We start from the raw sequence: 13,803 nt of genomic DNA, 5'->3' as shown, positions 1-13,803 counted from the left end.
TACCTCCTCCTAAACACGGGGGGGCGCTAATTAAATAGCTTATTTTTCTAAACCCACCCCCTCGGACTTCTTTAGCTTTGTTTTCATTGACCAGGCGTTGTGGGCAACCAAAACTAACCACATACTTTTCATTTGTTTCAAATAAAAGCAAAGGATAGTGTTGTATCGTAATATAATAATTATACGTTATTTATTGAGATTGTTAAAACATAAATATTAACTTATTTTAACTAACGACCTGAAATCTGGCTTTACGTGTTTATCAAAACTCTGTGAAAGTTTTGTCGGCCCACTGAATAAGTTTACCCATGGTTTACACATGGGCAGCTAACTCTTAGCTTCTCGTCAATTTGGTAGAAAAAAACATTGGGATTTTATGTTTGTGAAGCCTTCATTGTTATCATGTTGAAATCTAAAACCTTCGTAAAGAAGACGCGGTCGGGTGGGGTGATGAAAATAGTGCGTGAGCATTATCTGAGAGATGATATTTGGTGCGGAAGCGAAGTTTGCACTGAATGCAAACAGGAGTCCACAGCGCTGCAGAGAGACCCGTGTATGGAGAGCAACCTGTGCTCTTATCCACATTATGTGATACCTGACACTAATGTGGTGCTGCATCAGGTAAGAAAAAGACTTCACCTGGATATCTATTTTATTTGTGAAAACTGTGTAATAAACTGAAGAAAAAATGTGTCCTCACCAAGAAGTCTAACATGATGTTTTCCAGACATATTGACTTGACATGTACTTTTACATACAGATTTGTATCCCTAGTTTATGCCTCGTGTATTTTGATAATACATAATTTATTATTTCATCTTTGGTTGTTGTATTGTTAACATCTTTCATTGCACTCAGCTAGTTTATATGACAATCCTTGTGTGTCTTTATACAACTATAATATCAGTATTGTTGACCTATTGCAGTTGAGGGATTACATAAATGTGGGCTCTGGTTGACTCGGGTAAAGAAAACATGATCAAGCGTCCCCTTTCAGTGTTAAAATATAGGATTTGCCTTAAAAATGTTACCTATCAGACTGCCTGAGTCCACCACTAAATGTAGGTCATAGTGATTCCTTGATTCTATGCCATTATAACTTCTCCTTTTGTTTTCACACCTGATTCTCACACTTCTGATTCTCTTTACCCTAATGTTTATCATTTCTGTGTCCTGCAGATCGACGTGTTGGAAGACCAAGTTATTCGTAATGTCATAATCCTTCAGACAGTGCTGGCCGAGGTACGCCACCGCAGTGCACCAATCTATAAACGCCTGAAGGACATTGTACATGAGAAAGAGAAAAACTTCTACACCTTTACCAATGAACACCACAGGTAGAAAAACACCACTGACCTTTGTACTGCTTCTGAACATCTCAATTGCATTACAGTAATATGTAAAAAGTAAAAGCATGTCAAAGTAATCAGTGACAAGGTACATCGGCCCGTTGAACAGAGTTTCTTCTTCTTCTAATAAATATCTTCCTCTCAGACCTCCCTCCTGATGTACATGTTCTTATGAAAGGCATGAAATACTGATTTACCTGTTAATTTTTTCAGAGAGACATTCATTGAACGTGAACCAGGGGAGAGTGCCAATGACCGCAACGACCGTGCAATCCGTGTGGCGGCAAAATGGTACAGCGAGCACCTGAAGAAGTCTGAGTCGGACACTGACCCACTCAAGGTTGTCCTCCTCACCAATGATCAAGGGAACAAGCAGAAGGCAGAGGAGAGCGGCTTGCTGGTGTACAAATGTAAGTAGTCTTTTTTCAGGAAAGATAACACAGCAGAAATGTGTTAAATGAGACATTCCAATTTGACGGATTCTCCCTAATTTCAAATTCAATGCTTTACGTATGAAGCACAGATCCCCAATTTGTTGAATAAAATATTCCTCAGGCCTTCCCAATATTTTCTGTCGGATACTAGCATGCTTTTAAACCGCATCGGCTGTTATACCACTTTGTAACAACAATTTGTTCACTTCCCTTCTAGGTGAAGAGTACATCAAGAGTCTTATCGGGAACCCTGAGCTGGTGGATCGGCTGGCTTTGTCCAATGATGACAAGGTAAACTTTTCTACATAAAACTATTTTGTTTCATTTTTAAATAGTAGTTATATTATTTCTGTATGTACAACTTGTATCGGTATCAACTTTTTACACTCCTACCTTTTCATGGTGTTTTTAACCTTCCATTGATCTCTTTTTATTTGCTCCCTCAGAATGACATCACTAGCAGTAAGGTGTTATTCCCAGAGCACCTCCCTCTGTCCAGGATCCAAGCAGGACTTAAGAATGGCACTTTCCTCCAGGGCACCTTTAGGGCCAGCAGGGACAACTACCTGGAGGCCACTGTCTTTGTCCAGGGAGAGGGGGAAGAAAGCACAGAGGTGCGTGTGTACATGTTTCTGTGAAAGTGTTTGTCTGAACAATCATCCAAAATCTGTAAATATATGAATTTGTCAAACTTAGTAAAGTTAATGTAAATGAATGCTTTCCATTTTGTCTGGCTGCAGGTTCTCATCCAGGGTCTTCAGAACCTCAACAGATCCGTGTACCAGGATGTTGTTGCCGTGCAGCTGTTGCCACGGGATCAGTGGGTGGTGCCCTCCTCAGTTGTGCTGCAGGATGAAGGCGCAGCAAAGGACGATAATGAGGAGGAGGGTGAAGAAGAAAAAGAGGTGAATATGTGTTGACTGAACGATTAGTTAGCAGCTAGTGCAGAACGCAGCTGCGCGTCTTCTCACTGGCCATAAAAAGCGTCACCACATCACCCCAATTCTGCCTCATTGCACTGGCTTCCAATTCGGTTCTGAATTGATTTTAAACTTCTTTTATTTGTTTTTAAAGCCCTAAATGAGCTGGCTCCGGCTTATATAGCAGAACTCCTCCATCACTACACCCCAGGCAGAGCTTTAAGGTCTGCTGACCAGCTGCTGCTGGTAGTGCCTAAGACCAGGCTCAAAACCCGAGGGCACCGAGCCTTCGCAGCAGCTGGCCCCAGGCTCTGGAACACTCTGCCCCTCCATGTGAGGTCGGCCCAGACCCTAGGGGTTTTTAAATCTACACTAAAGACTCACTTCTTCTCCCTGGCCTTCTAGTCAGAGCGGAGCACAACTCCTGACATTTCCCTGTGTTTGATTTTTATATTTGCTGTTGTAAATTATTGTCTTCTGTTTGCTTTTGCAGTAAAGTGTTTTTATTGCGTGTACAGCACTTTGGCTCGACCAAATATCGTTTTAAAAATGTGCTATATAAATAAAACATGATTGATTTGATTAGTTATTAGACTTCAACTTTCTGATAGTGTTATTGTCAAAACAAATCAGCAGGGTGTACACCGGTATGATTGGACAGTACTGCTGTACTATACAAATGAGGCTTGGTGTTGAACCCCAATTTTACATTTGTAGCTTCATTATCTTAATAATGTCCCGTTATCCTGTGTGTCTGAGCAGTTGAGGGTATCGGCAGCTGAAGCAGCCAGGAAGCCCACAGGAAGAGTGGTGGGGATCATCAAAAGGAACTGGAGGCCATTCTGTGGCATGCTCAATGCCTCGATCATTAAAGAGGTATTAAGACTGCTCTATACAGCCATATGTCTTATATAGTTTATTATTTGTTTGGTTTGAACATTCTTCCTGAGAAATGGTAGCCCTTTTTACAATGATTACATCTCTATTCACTTTACAAGCTGTTAAGCACCACTTTGTCTCATCATTGATCATCTGTTTTCTTTTTCTTACAGTCCACCAGACATCTTTTCACCCCCGCAGATCGCCGTATCCCGCGCATTCGCATTGAAACACGTCAGGCAGACGCACTGGCAGGCCAGAGGATCATGGTGGCCATCGATGGCTGGCCCAAACACTCCAGATATCCAAATGTGAGTTTGAATACCTTTCATCTGGTCAAATCTTTGAAACCTTATATCCTTGATTTATTTTATCTCCACTTATCAACGTTTCACAGGAAATGTAATTGTTCATTGTTCTACTTATATAGCCACACTTTAGGATTGCAGGTTTTTTTTCATTTAAGAAAACATCAAGTCTGTCCACGGAGAGAACTCAGTTTTTTCTTCTTTGTTAGGGTCACTTTGTGCGCACTCTGGGTAGTGCCGGGGATAAGGAGACGGAGCAGCAGGTGCTGCTGCTGGAGCACGACGTCCCCCACCAGGCCTTCTCTCAGGCTGTGCTCAGTTTCCTTCCCACGATGCCGTGGGAGATCACACCAGAGGTATTGACAGCATTGTGTGGGATACACTGAGCATTATTCTAGTTGCCGTTTATTGTTTAGGGATGCACACATTTATGAGCACACAATATGACATGCCGTAAAGATTAGGCGTATGTAGCACGAACCCCTGACAAAGCAAGTGGACAAACTAAAATGTCTGCTATGTGTTATTTTTCTTTTGATGATTGTCTCATCATCCATCATCATCAGCATCATCCAAGTTTGTTTGCAAAGAATGTTTTTTCAGCTTATTTTGGACATGTTATATAAAATAATGTGTTTTACATTTGACTGAAGTTTAAATACTTTTCTTATGCACTACATTTGGAAAAACATTGCATATGTTTGCATCTTCCAGTTGGCCATCACAATAACAGTAGGTATAACAATATGTCAATCACACAAGAGGAATGACTTGATGGTTCCTGCAAATAGTTAGAAAATATACTGTATTTGCAGATCGTTATCTGCATTCAGTCAAAATGTGGTGGAAACTTAAGGAATTTGGGAAATCAGTAAAAATCCAACATGTTGCATTCCTGTCAATTATCAGTGGGTCTATCACAGTATAATTTTAAGGCACAAAAATGTTGATAGTTATGTATATGTGTTTATAATAGTGTTGATGTTTGTGGAACAGGTGATGGTGAACAGAGAGGACCTGAGGAGTCTGATAGTGTGCAGCGTGGATCCTCCTGGATGTACAGACATAGATGACGCCCTGCACTGTAGAGAACTGGACAATGGAAACCTTGAGGTACACATACTGGACACAAACATTATAAAGTTAAAAACATGTTTTTTTTTCAGTTCATATGAACCTAAAGTATATTATTTCTTTGCTGTAGGTGGGTGTTCACATCGCTGATGTCAGTCACTTCATCAGACCTGGCAACGCTATGGACAAAGAAGCTGCAAACCGTGGCACCACTGTGTACCTGTGTGGCAAAGTAAGAACAAACAAAACACAAACAAAACCCCTCCAATCTGGAGGGGAAAAATCGGTTATTTGGGATCTTTTACTAACATGTATATTGGTAGGAACAGAAACAGCAATCACAGTATAAAAACCTCAAGGCGGTATAAAAATATGCAGTTGGAAACTTTTTTTAAACTAAAATGGCTTTAACTTTGTGTCCACCAGAGGATAGACATGGTTCCTGAACTGCTCAGCTCCAATCTTTGTTCTCTACGCTCCAATGTGGAAAGGTGAGGACTAGAGATTTATACACACACTCACACAATAACCAATATCATCAAGACTCCTACTTACCAAAATATTTCAGTGAATAAATAGATCATAGTTTATTTGAACGCAATTGAAATGTTTGTCTCTGACTTTTTTTCCAGACTGGCTTTCTCTTGTATCTGGGAGATTAACCATGAGGCTGAAATTCTAAAGACCCGGTTCACAAAAAGTGTCATTAAATCTAAGGTATAGTACTAAAACACTATATACTACTATCACCTGTTTTCAATATTTACTTGTAAGACACAGAACTACAGGCTCAAGATGATTGTTGTTTACTTATGTTTTCCTATTTTACAGGCATCTTTGACTTACGCTGAGGCCCAAATGAGGATTGATGACACGACACAGACTGATGATATCACCAAGAACCTGCGCGGTCTCAACAAACTGGCCAAAATCCTCAAGAAACACAGGATATTGAAAGGGTGAGGACTGGAAGTTGGGAGAATTAGAGCATAAGAAATAGATTTACAAAATGTAGATTTGGTAAACTCTAATGCAATGGGCAGCAAAGGCTATTGATGGTGTGAGTTTTTATTTAACCTGAAGTGTGTTTTATGTTGCATTCGATATCCTTCAGGGCGTTGACACTGTCTTCTTTAGAGGTCCGATTCCACATCGACAGCGAAACCCACGACCCCATCGACCTCCAGACCAAAGAACTCATGTAGGTTACCCCAAAAAGGAGCACACCATTATCAAAGCAAATATTTGTAGTTTGTGTTTTGGGACGAATGCAAATAAACCCATATTTTGTTTTTAGGGAGACAAACTCTATGGTGGAGGAGTTCATGTTGCTGGCGAATATTTCAGTTGCTCAGAAGATCTTTGACGAGTTTCCAGACTGTGCCATGCTGAGGAAACATCCAGCACCGCCTCCATCTAACTATGACATCCTGCTCAAGGCTGCAAAGTCCAAGGTGAGTGGAGATAGAATCACATACAGAAAGGTTGCTCTGTTTTTAGGTTTTATTCTTTTTTCTTGAGGTAATCAAATCACTTTTGCTTGTAATAAATGGAGTGACATTTAAACCTGGTACCAGACACTGGAATCCACACCATAGATTATTTCAGTGACTCAAACTAATTGGATGAAAATGGCATTTCAGTAGGAACTTCATTTTGTGCTTGTTGCAAATAATAAATAAAAAAGTGTGTTAAGATGTCTACACCAGAGGTCGCGTTAACCGAATATTTTCCGTCTATGACCGATTTTTTTTAACAATGACGGAAAAATCTGAAAGCAGTCCGTCATTTTGACGGATTACAACAAACTCAGAACAGCGCCAAATTTCCCCCGCAGCAAGGCTACTGTGTTATGCCGTGTTATGCATCCCCGCCAAAAAGGAAATGATATCGGTTCCAAACCGTACTTTGCCGAACAAATCATTGACATGTCTGCAAGTTTTTGCTTTACACTGTGCGCGCTCCCGCAAGGTGCATGCATAACACGGCATAACACCGGCGCTAATAGTTCACCACCCCCCCGCCCCGTTGACAGTTCACGAGCGTGCTCTCTCCCTCCTCGTCAGCTCGTTGTTACAGACCCGACGGGTAATAATGGATTATGACGGAAATGTTACGATCCTGTCTGTAACGAAAAAGTCTAACGCAACCTCTGGTCAACACTCTGTTTCCTTCTCTCCCCAGGCTGTGGAGATTCACACAGACTCAGCGAAGGCTCTCGCTGACTCCCTTGACGTGGCCAGAGTGGACGGCTTCCCGTACTTTAACACGCTTCTGCGCATCTTGGCCACCCGCTGCATGATGCAGGCCGTCTATTTCTGTTCTGGCATGGACAGCGATTTCCACCACTACGGCCTTGCTTCTCCCATTTATACACACTTCACATCACCTATTAGGAGGTATGGAAACAGATATTCTTCACCTCTTGAACAAACTTGTGGGGTCTGGCCAATTTTTAACAAAGAAATGCTCAAATAGGAAATAACCACAGCACATTTAAACCTTTCCTTTCCTCCCCCTCAATTGTCTGTATCTGCTCTCCTGCACAGGTACGCAGATATTATCGTTCACCGCCTGCTGGCAGTGGCCATAGCAGCGGACAAAACCTACCCAGATTTGATGGACAAACAGAAGCAGTCAGCCCTCTCCAACAACCTCAACTACAGACACAAAATGTCTCAGTATGCACAGAGAGCTTCTGTGGCCTTCCACACACAGGTAAACACAAATGGAGCCCACACACTATTTGGAATACATATAATGAAAAACCCACCGAACCATCATGATTAAGACTAGTCCATTTACATCCCCATGAACATTTGGTTTGAATTAAAATAAGAATCAAACAGATCCTATACCATGCTAAATAATCCACTGCTTTAATGCAAACAATCTCTTTCCAGTTGTTCTTCAAGAGCCGAGGCATACTGAACGAAGAGGGATTTGTTCTGTTTGTGAGGAAGAACGCCATCATCGTACTCATCCCAAAGTTTGGCCTGGAGGGAACTGTGTTCTTTGACTCCAAAAACAAAGCAGCCCCTAATGTTGTGTTTGATGAAGAGGTTAGTTATTTATTTTGTTATACCTGGTTAAATCACTGATACATTCTAACAATCAGAAGCTGTACATAATATCTCTTCTGTATGTGTGTTCAGGGTCCCTCTCTGACAGTGGAACAGCACACCTTCCACATGTTTGATAGAGTGATGGTCACCATCAGCCTGGACGCCTCCAATATCCAGCACCAGAAGATCCGCATGTCTCTCATTGAACCTGTGGTAAGGACTGAGTACAATATCACTATCAAAAAAGCAGGAGCACACGATTAAGGCGAACATTTTTATATCTTCAACTTTAGCCCAAACCTCTTTTCTACCAGCAGTATTAAGGGTTTATTTACAAATGTTAACAATGTCTTAATAGAAAAATGACTAATTTTGTGAATTATTTGTCTTTTTTTTTTTAGATCCCTGGTGTGAGTGTTTCAGCTCCAGAGGTTGAACCACTGGCCAAGAAACCCAGACTGGATCGCTGATGCAGAAAGAAGAAGTGTCACCAACTGGCCCTCTAGATCAAGAGGAAACGTCTATAAAAGAAGCAGTTTGATGAGTAGACACAATAACTGTTTTATTTTTTGGCAAGTGCGTCCATTACAGCTCAAACCTTACATATTTCGCTCTGCTATTTTTTTATATGATGTGAAACAACTGTTCGTGGAAGGGCACTGCAAGTCAAATGCAATGTAACTTGTCAACATTAGTGAGTTCATCATTAAAGTGCTTTATTTTGTTTTTATTGCTTTTTAAACTGAAATATTTTGTTCTAAAAGAGCTTTACAACACTGACAAAATCAAGTTATTGCAGCCTTGAAGGATTCTTTATCAATGTGACAGATTAAGTATTTTACATTTCATATTTTAGTCTTACCCTATCAAAATAAAGAATATAAAACTTATATTCTCCACCTCTCATTTCTTCTCCACTTTTTAAAGTTTAACAAATTTGGATCTACAATTTTTAGATCAGTTAAAATGCATTTTGTAATTAATATTGTTGGTAGTATAGAATTGTGTCTTTTTTTAGACAATCTCTTTAACTCAAAATAAATAGTAGAAACACACAACTCAAATAAACTTGTTAAGGCAGACAGAGTTCAAGTTAATTTATTTGTGTGACAACGATACAGTCCATGCTTTAAGTAGATCAAAAATGGCTCAATAGGCTTTGAATTAACTAGTGGCATTATGTGTCTTATTCAGAAATAAATATTCTGACAATCCAAATAAGATGCACAGGTAACCTGAACAAGAAAGCTTGTATAAAAACATGGTATATTGTTTAAAAAAAAAAGATCAGTACAAATCTGATGTCATCTGAAACTCAGGATCAATCTGGGAAATCATGTTGGCACCAAACAAAACTGAAATTATGACTCCAGCATTACAGAGGTATTTGTGCAAGTTTGATACAGAATTTACTTATTTCTCTTCCCCCTTACCACAACATTATACAATACCAGGTCCCAAAGAACTGTGGAAAACGTTTAGTCTATTAACTAGTCTAACATTCACTTGTGAAACCCCTCAGTTTATACTGCATTGATTAGTTGACCACATTAAAGCAACATAAATGCTTCAAAATATACTGTAAACTTTGTTATAATCAAAATAATCGTCTTAAGCTTCCACTGGAAGAGGCGAACCTTTAAATGGCTCAGTGGTGAGGATAAAATTCCTGGAAAAGAAGAAACATTCATTTAGTGAAGTGAAAAAGGTAACTTAAAGACACTTATAGTTATAAACCCTTGAGCAGGCACTGAAAAGCTCATGGGTTAACTTACCTTTACTTTAATGTGTCGAGGGGGTTGGAAGGCTTCTTCTGCCATGGTCGAACTGAAGGACTCTCTGCCATGACAGTCTGAGCCGAGTCCATCTATAAGACTGGCAGTGCCCGCTGAGGTAGTGTTGTATCCACTGTCTACCTGCACACACAAAAAAGCAGTATTTAAAATAATTTGTTTACAGATCAGGGACAGATCACTTCAAACCTGTAGAGTTTTTAGCCATTAGGTGCAAGTTGCCAAGTGTTGGAGATATTGGGTCATGATTTATTGAAAGGCAGACATCTTTACAGCTGTGATCTGACACTCGGCGACTCACACCAAAACAATGTAGATCCATAAAAAGCAAAACTTGTAAGAGGAAAAAATGGGTTCAAATGTCTTTTAAAATGTTAAACAAAAAAGGGAAGACAGTAGCTCACAGTTCTAACTGGATGAAATTGCACCCTCGTACCTGCATGCTGGAATCGAAGGGTATGCTGCTCCCCTCTGCCAGAATAGATACAAACATATGAGAGCCTTCTATTGCCGACACATTGCCCATACGAGAGCTGGTCAGCTGTCCCGAAAGCAATCCACCTTCCTCCTCTTCATCCTCCAGCCTCCCTTCCATCTCTGAGTCCTTGACCTCGTCCATTTTCACAGGTTCCATAGGATCCAGGTTTACCCTCTCAGCGGCAGCGGAGTGAGCGTCGTGGGCAAGTGGTGAAGATGGATCTAGCTCCATAATGGGGAGAGAAGAGGAAGACGAGGCAAAGGAGGGGGGGGAGAAAGAGAGTTGGTCCTCAGCCTCCTGATTGTCTTGGAGGTTAGGGTTGAAGATCGGAGAGATGAGGGGAGGGGACGCCCAGCAGCGGACCCTGGGTCGGGGCTTAGGTCTGGCATTGTGCTGAGACTCATTGTGGCAGAGGAGCTGGTGGGGGGAGCAGCTACGAATGGGAGAGCAACCCTCCACGAACGGACTCGCATTGCAGGGAGGGAGATTTATGTCCAGGGAAACGCCAAGTGGAGTCAAAGTGCTCAGCTTCTTCCTCTCAACTTAAGAAAGAACACAGTTTGAAGAGAAACTTAGTAAACATTACCCCAGTGTCTCAAGTAGTAAAAACCCAATCATACAAAGTTTATAATCGGTACGAGTCACAAATCAGATACCCTACCTGAAGAAATGGGTGTGCAAACTGCGTGAAAAACAATGGGAGAAATTGTGGGGGAGACCAGGCCGGCAGGAGAAGACCTGTCCGGGAACAGAGGACTGGTGATGCTTCCGAGGCTGCAGTCCCGGAAGCGGCCATTCTGAATGGGACTCGACGAGAACTGACCCTGTAGTAAAGAAAATGGTGTGCATTTTTACTTAATTTTCCGAAAAAAATAATCCTTCTTAATCAATACTTATGTCTCACTAGAAGTGTTTGACTGTATCTGCAGAGACTCTACATTTGGAGTGCATTTTCTTACATTTGCTGAGTTCGGGACGTTTCTGGGCGTCAACTTTAAAAACATAGCAACCAGGTGCCGGATGTGAAGCATGAATTAAAAATGACGCTAGAAAATGGTTGAGTTTACAAAACTGCAGCGGACAAATCTTACTCATTCTGCCTTTAAATTGACAGTTTGATCGAAATATAAAAAAACCTCTTTGCTAAAAAACACTTGTTAGTTGTGATGTTAGACTTCTGTATTGAGCATGAACAACATCTACAGTACACTTTTGCAGTAAGTAAATAAGCAAAAGCTCATTATTTAAAATATTAACATTTGTATCACTTAACTTCTGCACTGACTCACCGTAGAGGGAGTAGGAGCCGACACCCCACAGGACAAAGGGGAGGCAAAGATGGAGGAAACTGTTTCCCTCTCAGAGCCTGCTGCCCCTCCTGCAGATCCCCCTCCTCGGTTCAGAGAGAGCCTCCCCTGCGATGTGTGGATTCTCTCCGGGCTCTCTGGGCAGGAGCTGTCAGAGCCGCTGAAAGCACCCTGGCCATCGAGGAAGAGTTTCCTTCTTAAGGAGGAGGAACTGAGACTTTCGTGCACGGCGTCACATGGTTCCTCGATGCGGTAATAATCCCCTGAGGAGAAGGAAGAAGCAACTTGATGAAATACTCTCTCATAACACGGTCTGATATGACTGTGCATTATTAGAGGTTTACCTAGTATTTTCTCCAAATCAAAAGCCAAAGGTAATGAAAGAGTTGTCTGACAAGCAACTGTAAAAGAAACAGTGAAGATTTAAAAAAAAGTTAGTAGATAGATACTGCAGAAAAGACAGAGATATGGCACTGTTTGATTGTAGAAAGTATTTTTGAATCTTCTTAAAGAAGAAACAAACCTGAGATTTTTTCCGGCTCCTCTTCAATCATTGCAGACTTAGAACCTACAAGAAGACACAATACAGTAAATTGAACATCATTTTTGTAATAAACCAAACCCAAGGCAAAAACAGGGATAAGATCATAAAAAGACTTTGTGCAGTTAAAATCAATAATAAACCTACTTTTGGTATACATCTGAGGGCCTTTATGGGTGTTTGGTGCGGCCCAGGGCGAAGGCACGATTGCTCCTTTGGTAAAAAACTTTATTGGAAGACAGAAAAATGAATGTGTCAAGAAATCATCAATATGTGAAGTATAATTTAACAATATTAGCAATTTAATTATAGTCCCGTACCTGTTCAATAGCATTCTGACGCTTTTCTTCAATGTCAGTATCCATCCTAGAATAAAAGATTTGACAATGAATTAATACATTTGTTAAAATACATTGTACTTAGATTGTTGGAGAAACTGCAGCAGAAGGTTTTGCTATAGTTTTGTTCAGCCTGCAGTAGTATTGGTGAAGAATGGGAAGGTTACTAAAAAGCAAAGAGGGTAGGACAGTGTACTGTATGTGTCTGACGAGAGATATCCATGAACAGCTTTGTAAGTTAACTTGTGGATTTTATACTCAATGCAGGCGTGAACAGGAAGCAATTAACTAACAATTGCCGTTACCTGTCGATGTGGGGGAGGGTAGGCAAGTACTCCCTGCTTGCTTTTTGCATTTTGTACAACAACATGGGTTCAATTAGGATGTGTTAACCCTTTAAAAACTATTTTAGTTGTGTCATCATTATAACCTACATACAAACGTTGGCACCTGCTGTGTTCAAGTACATACCTTGTCTGGCTGAGGTATAAAGACTGTCGCTGAATTTCCTCTGCGTCTATGTGCACTGGGAGAAGACTGGCCATTTCATCTATCGACCAGTTAAACTTTGGTGGAGTCTAAGAGAGACAGATGAGGAAGTGAATAAAAGACTACATATCAGAGGAGCAAAATGTGTGGACATAATACAGTATTTGCAGTGAGAGATGTGTCAAATAGGCAAATAAGTCCACATGGTTTGAGGAGATGGGTAGGCGTGTTAAACTTACAGCTTTACAACAAGACCTGGATTTGAAGATAGATGGGCTTGGCACCAGGGCTTCACGGAGGAGGTGGTAGTCATTGGGACTTTCAAATGGGTTTCTTACTGAAGGCCTGCCTGGGGTCTCAGGAGTGATCTGTAGCTCAACATGGTCCCCCATTTTACCTGAAATATTCCAATCGGCATAAAGCAAAAAACAGACATTACATTAACATGATCAACCCCATTAAAATAACTGCCTCTATGTATGATTATGCTGAGTTAACATCGTTAAATTGACGTTAGCGTACAAGGAATTTGGTCTCACGTTTCCTCCCTCCTCTTTCTTAACAAAATACTATACTAAAATATGAAAGGTATATTGAAATATGAGCAAGATAAAGATCTGCCGTTGTCACTTACAACTCTTAACGATCCAGAATGTTGAACAAACAGCTAAAAAACAATCTTCATTGAGGACTCGACAAACAATCAGCAGCAGCAACAGCGTTCAAACGTTTATTTCAATTTCGCCATAGGGTCCGCTAGCCAATAGAAACGTCGCAGGAACTTGCTGGGAACCAATCAATGATCGATTGTCGTCACTTCCTCCTCCA

At 40.9% G+C, this 13,803-nt stretch overlaps 2 protein-coding genes across 2 annotated transcripts; one reads left to right on the top strand and one right to left on the bottom strand.

Moving 5' to 3' along the window:
* Window positions 1-75: 75 nt before the first annotated feature.
* On the top strand, window positions 76-8,818 carry dis3 (DIS3 exosome endoribonuclease and 3'-5' exoribonuclease). Its single transcript, XM_034237903.1, has 21 exons — window positions 76-621; window positions 1,180-1,337; window positions 1,563-1,759; window positions 2,001-2,074; window positions 2,230-2,397; window positions 2,524-2,688; window positions 3,466-3,579; window positions 3,756-3,893; window positions 4,100-4,246; window positions 4,887-5,003; window positions 5,095-5,196; window positions 5,391-5,455; window positions 5,597-5,681; window positions 5,796-5,923; window positions 6,079-6,165; window positions 6,262-6,418; window positions 7,149-7,363; window positions 7,514-7,682; window positions 7,868-8,026; window positions 8,120-8,242; window positions 8,431-8,818. The coding sequence occupies exons 1-21, from the start codon at window positions 403-405 to the stop codon at window positions 8,497-8,499; spliced, it is 2,856 nt and encodes a 951-aa protein (XP_034093794.1). The 5' UTR covers window positions 76-402; the 3' UTR covers window positions 8,500-8,818.
* Window positions 8,819-9,101: 283 nt separating this feature from the next.
* bora (bora aurora kinase A activator) lies at window positions 9,102-13,800 on the bottom strand. The gene is made up of 12 exons (XM_034238076.1): window positions 13,610-13,800; window positions 13,215-13,372; window positions 12,958-13,064; window positions 12,469-12,514; window positions 12,296-12,374; window positions 12,131-12,175; window positions 11,952-12,008; window positions 11,590-11,870; window positions 10,962-11,124; window positions 10,259-10,842; window positions 9,805-9,945; window positions 9,102-9,698 (listed from the first exon to the last, which is right to left on the bottom strand). The coding sequence occupies exons 2-12, from the start codon at window positions 13,365-13,367 to the stop codon at window positions 9,678-9,680; spliced, it is 1,677 nt and encodes a 558-aa protein (XP_034093967.1). The 5' UTR covers window positions 13,368-13,372; window positions 13,610-13,800; the 3' UTR covers window positions 9,102-9,677.
* Window positions 13,801-13,803: the final 3 nt, after the last annotated feature.

This window comes from Gymnodraco acuticeps, unplaced genomic scaffold, assembly GCF_902827175.1.
Source record: "Gymnodraco acuticeps unplaced genomic scaffold, fGymAcu1.1, whole genome shotgun sequence".
Taxonomy (NCBI): Eukaryota; Metazoa; Chordata; class Actinopteri; order Perciformes; family Bathydraconidae; genus Gymnodraco; species Gymnodraco acuticeps.
This window is presented reverse-complemented; position numbering and strand designations above follow the sequence as displayed.

Bases quoted from the DNA above. Each gene is read 5' to 3' on its own strand.
- dis3 (XM_034237903.1), top strand. From the start codon at position 403: ATGTTGAAATCTAAAACCTTCGTAAAGAAGACGCGGTCGGGTGGGGTG. The intron at 3,894-4,099 runs GTGAGTTTGAAT...CTTCTTTGTTAG, and splicing joins AACACTCCAGATATCCAAAT to GGTCACTTTGTGCGCACTCT. The intron at 6,419-7,148 runs GTGAGTGGAGAT...TTCTCTCCCCAG, and splicing joins TCAAGGCTGCAAAGTCCAAG to GCTGTGGAGATTCACACAGA.
- bora (XM_034238076.1), bottom strand. From the start codon at position 13,367: ATGGGGGACCATGTTGAGCTACAGATCACTCCTGAGACCCCAGGCAGG. The intron at 12,375-12,468 runs GTACGGGACTAT...CTTCCAATAAAG, and splicing joins GTCAGAATGCTATTGAACAG to TTTTTTACCAAAGGAGCAAT. The intron at 11,125-11,589 runs GTGAGTCAGTGC...TCTTTACTACAG, and splicing joins CGGCTCCTACTCCCTCTACG to GGTCAGTTCTCGTCGAGTCC.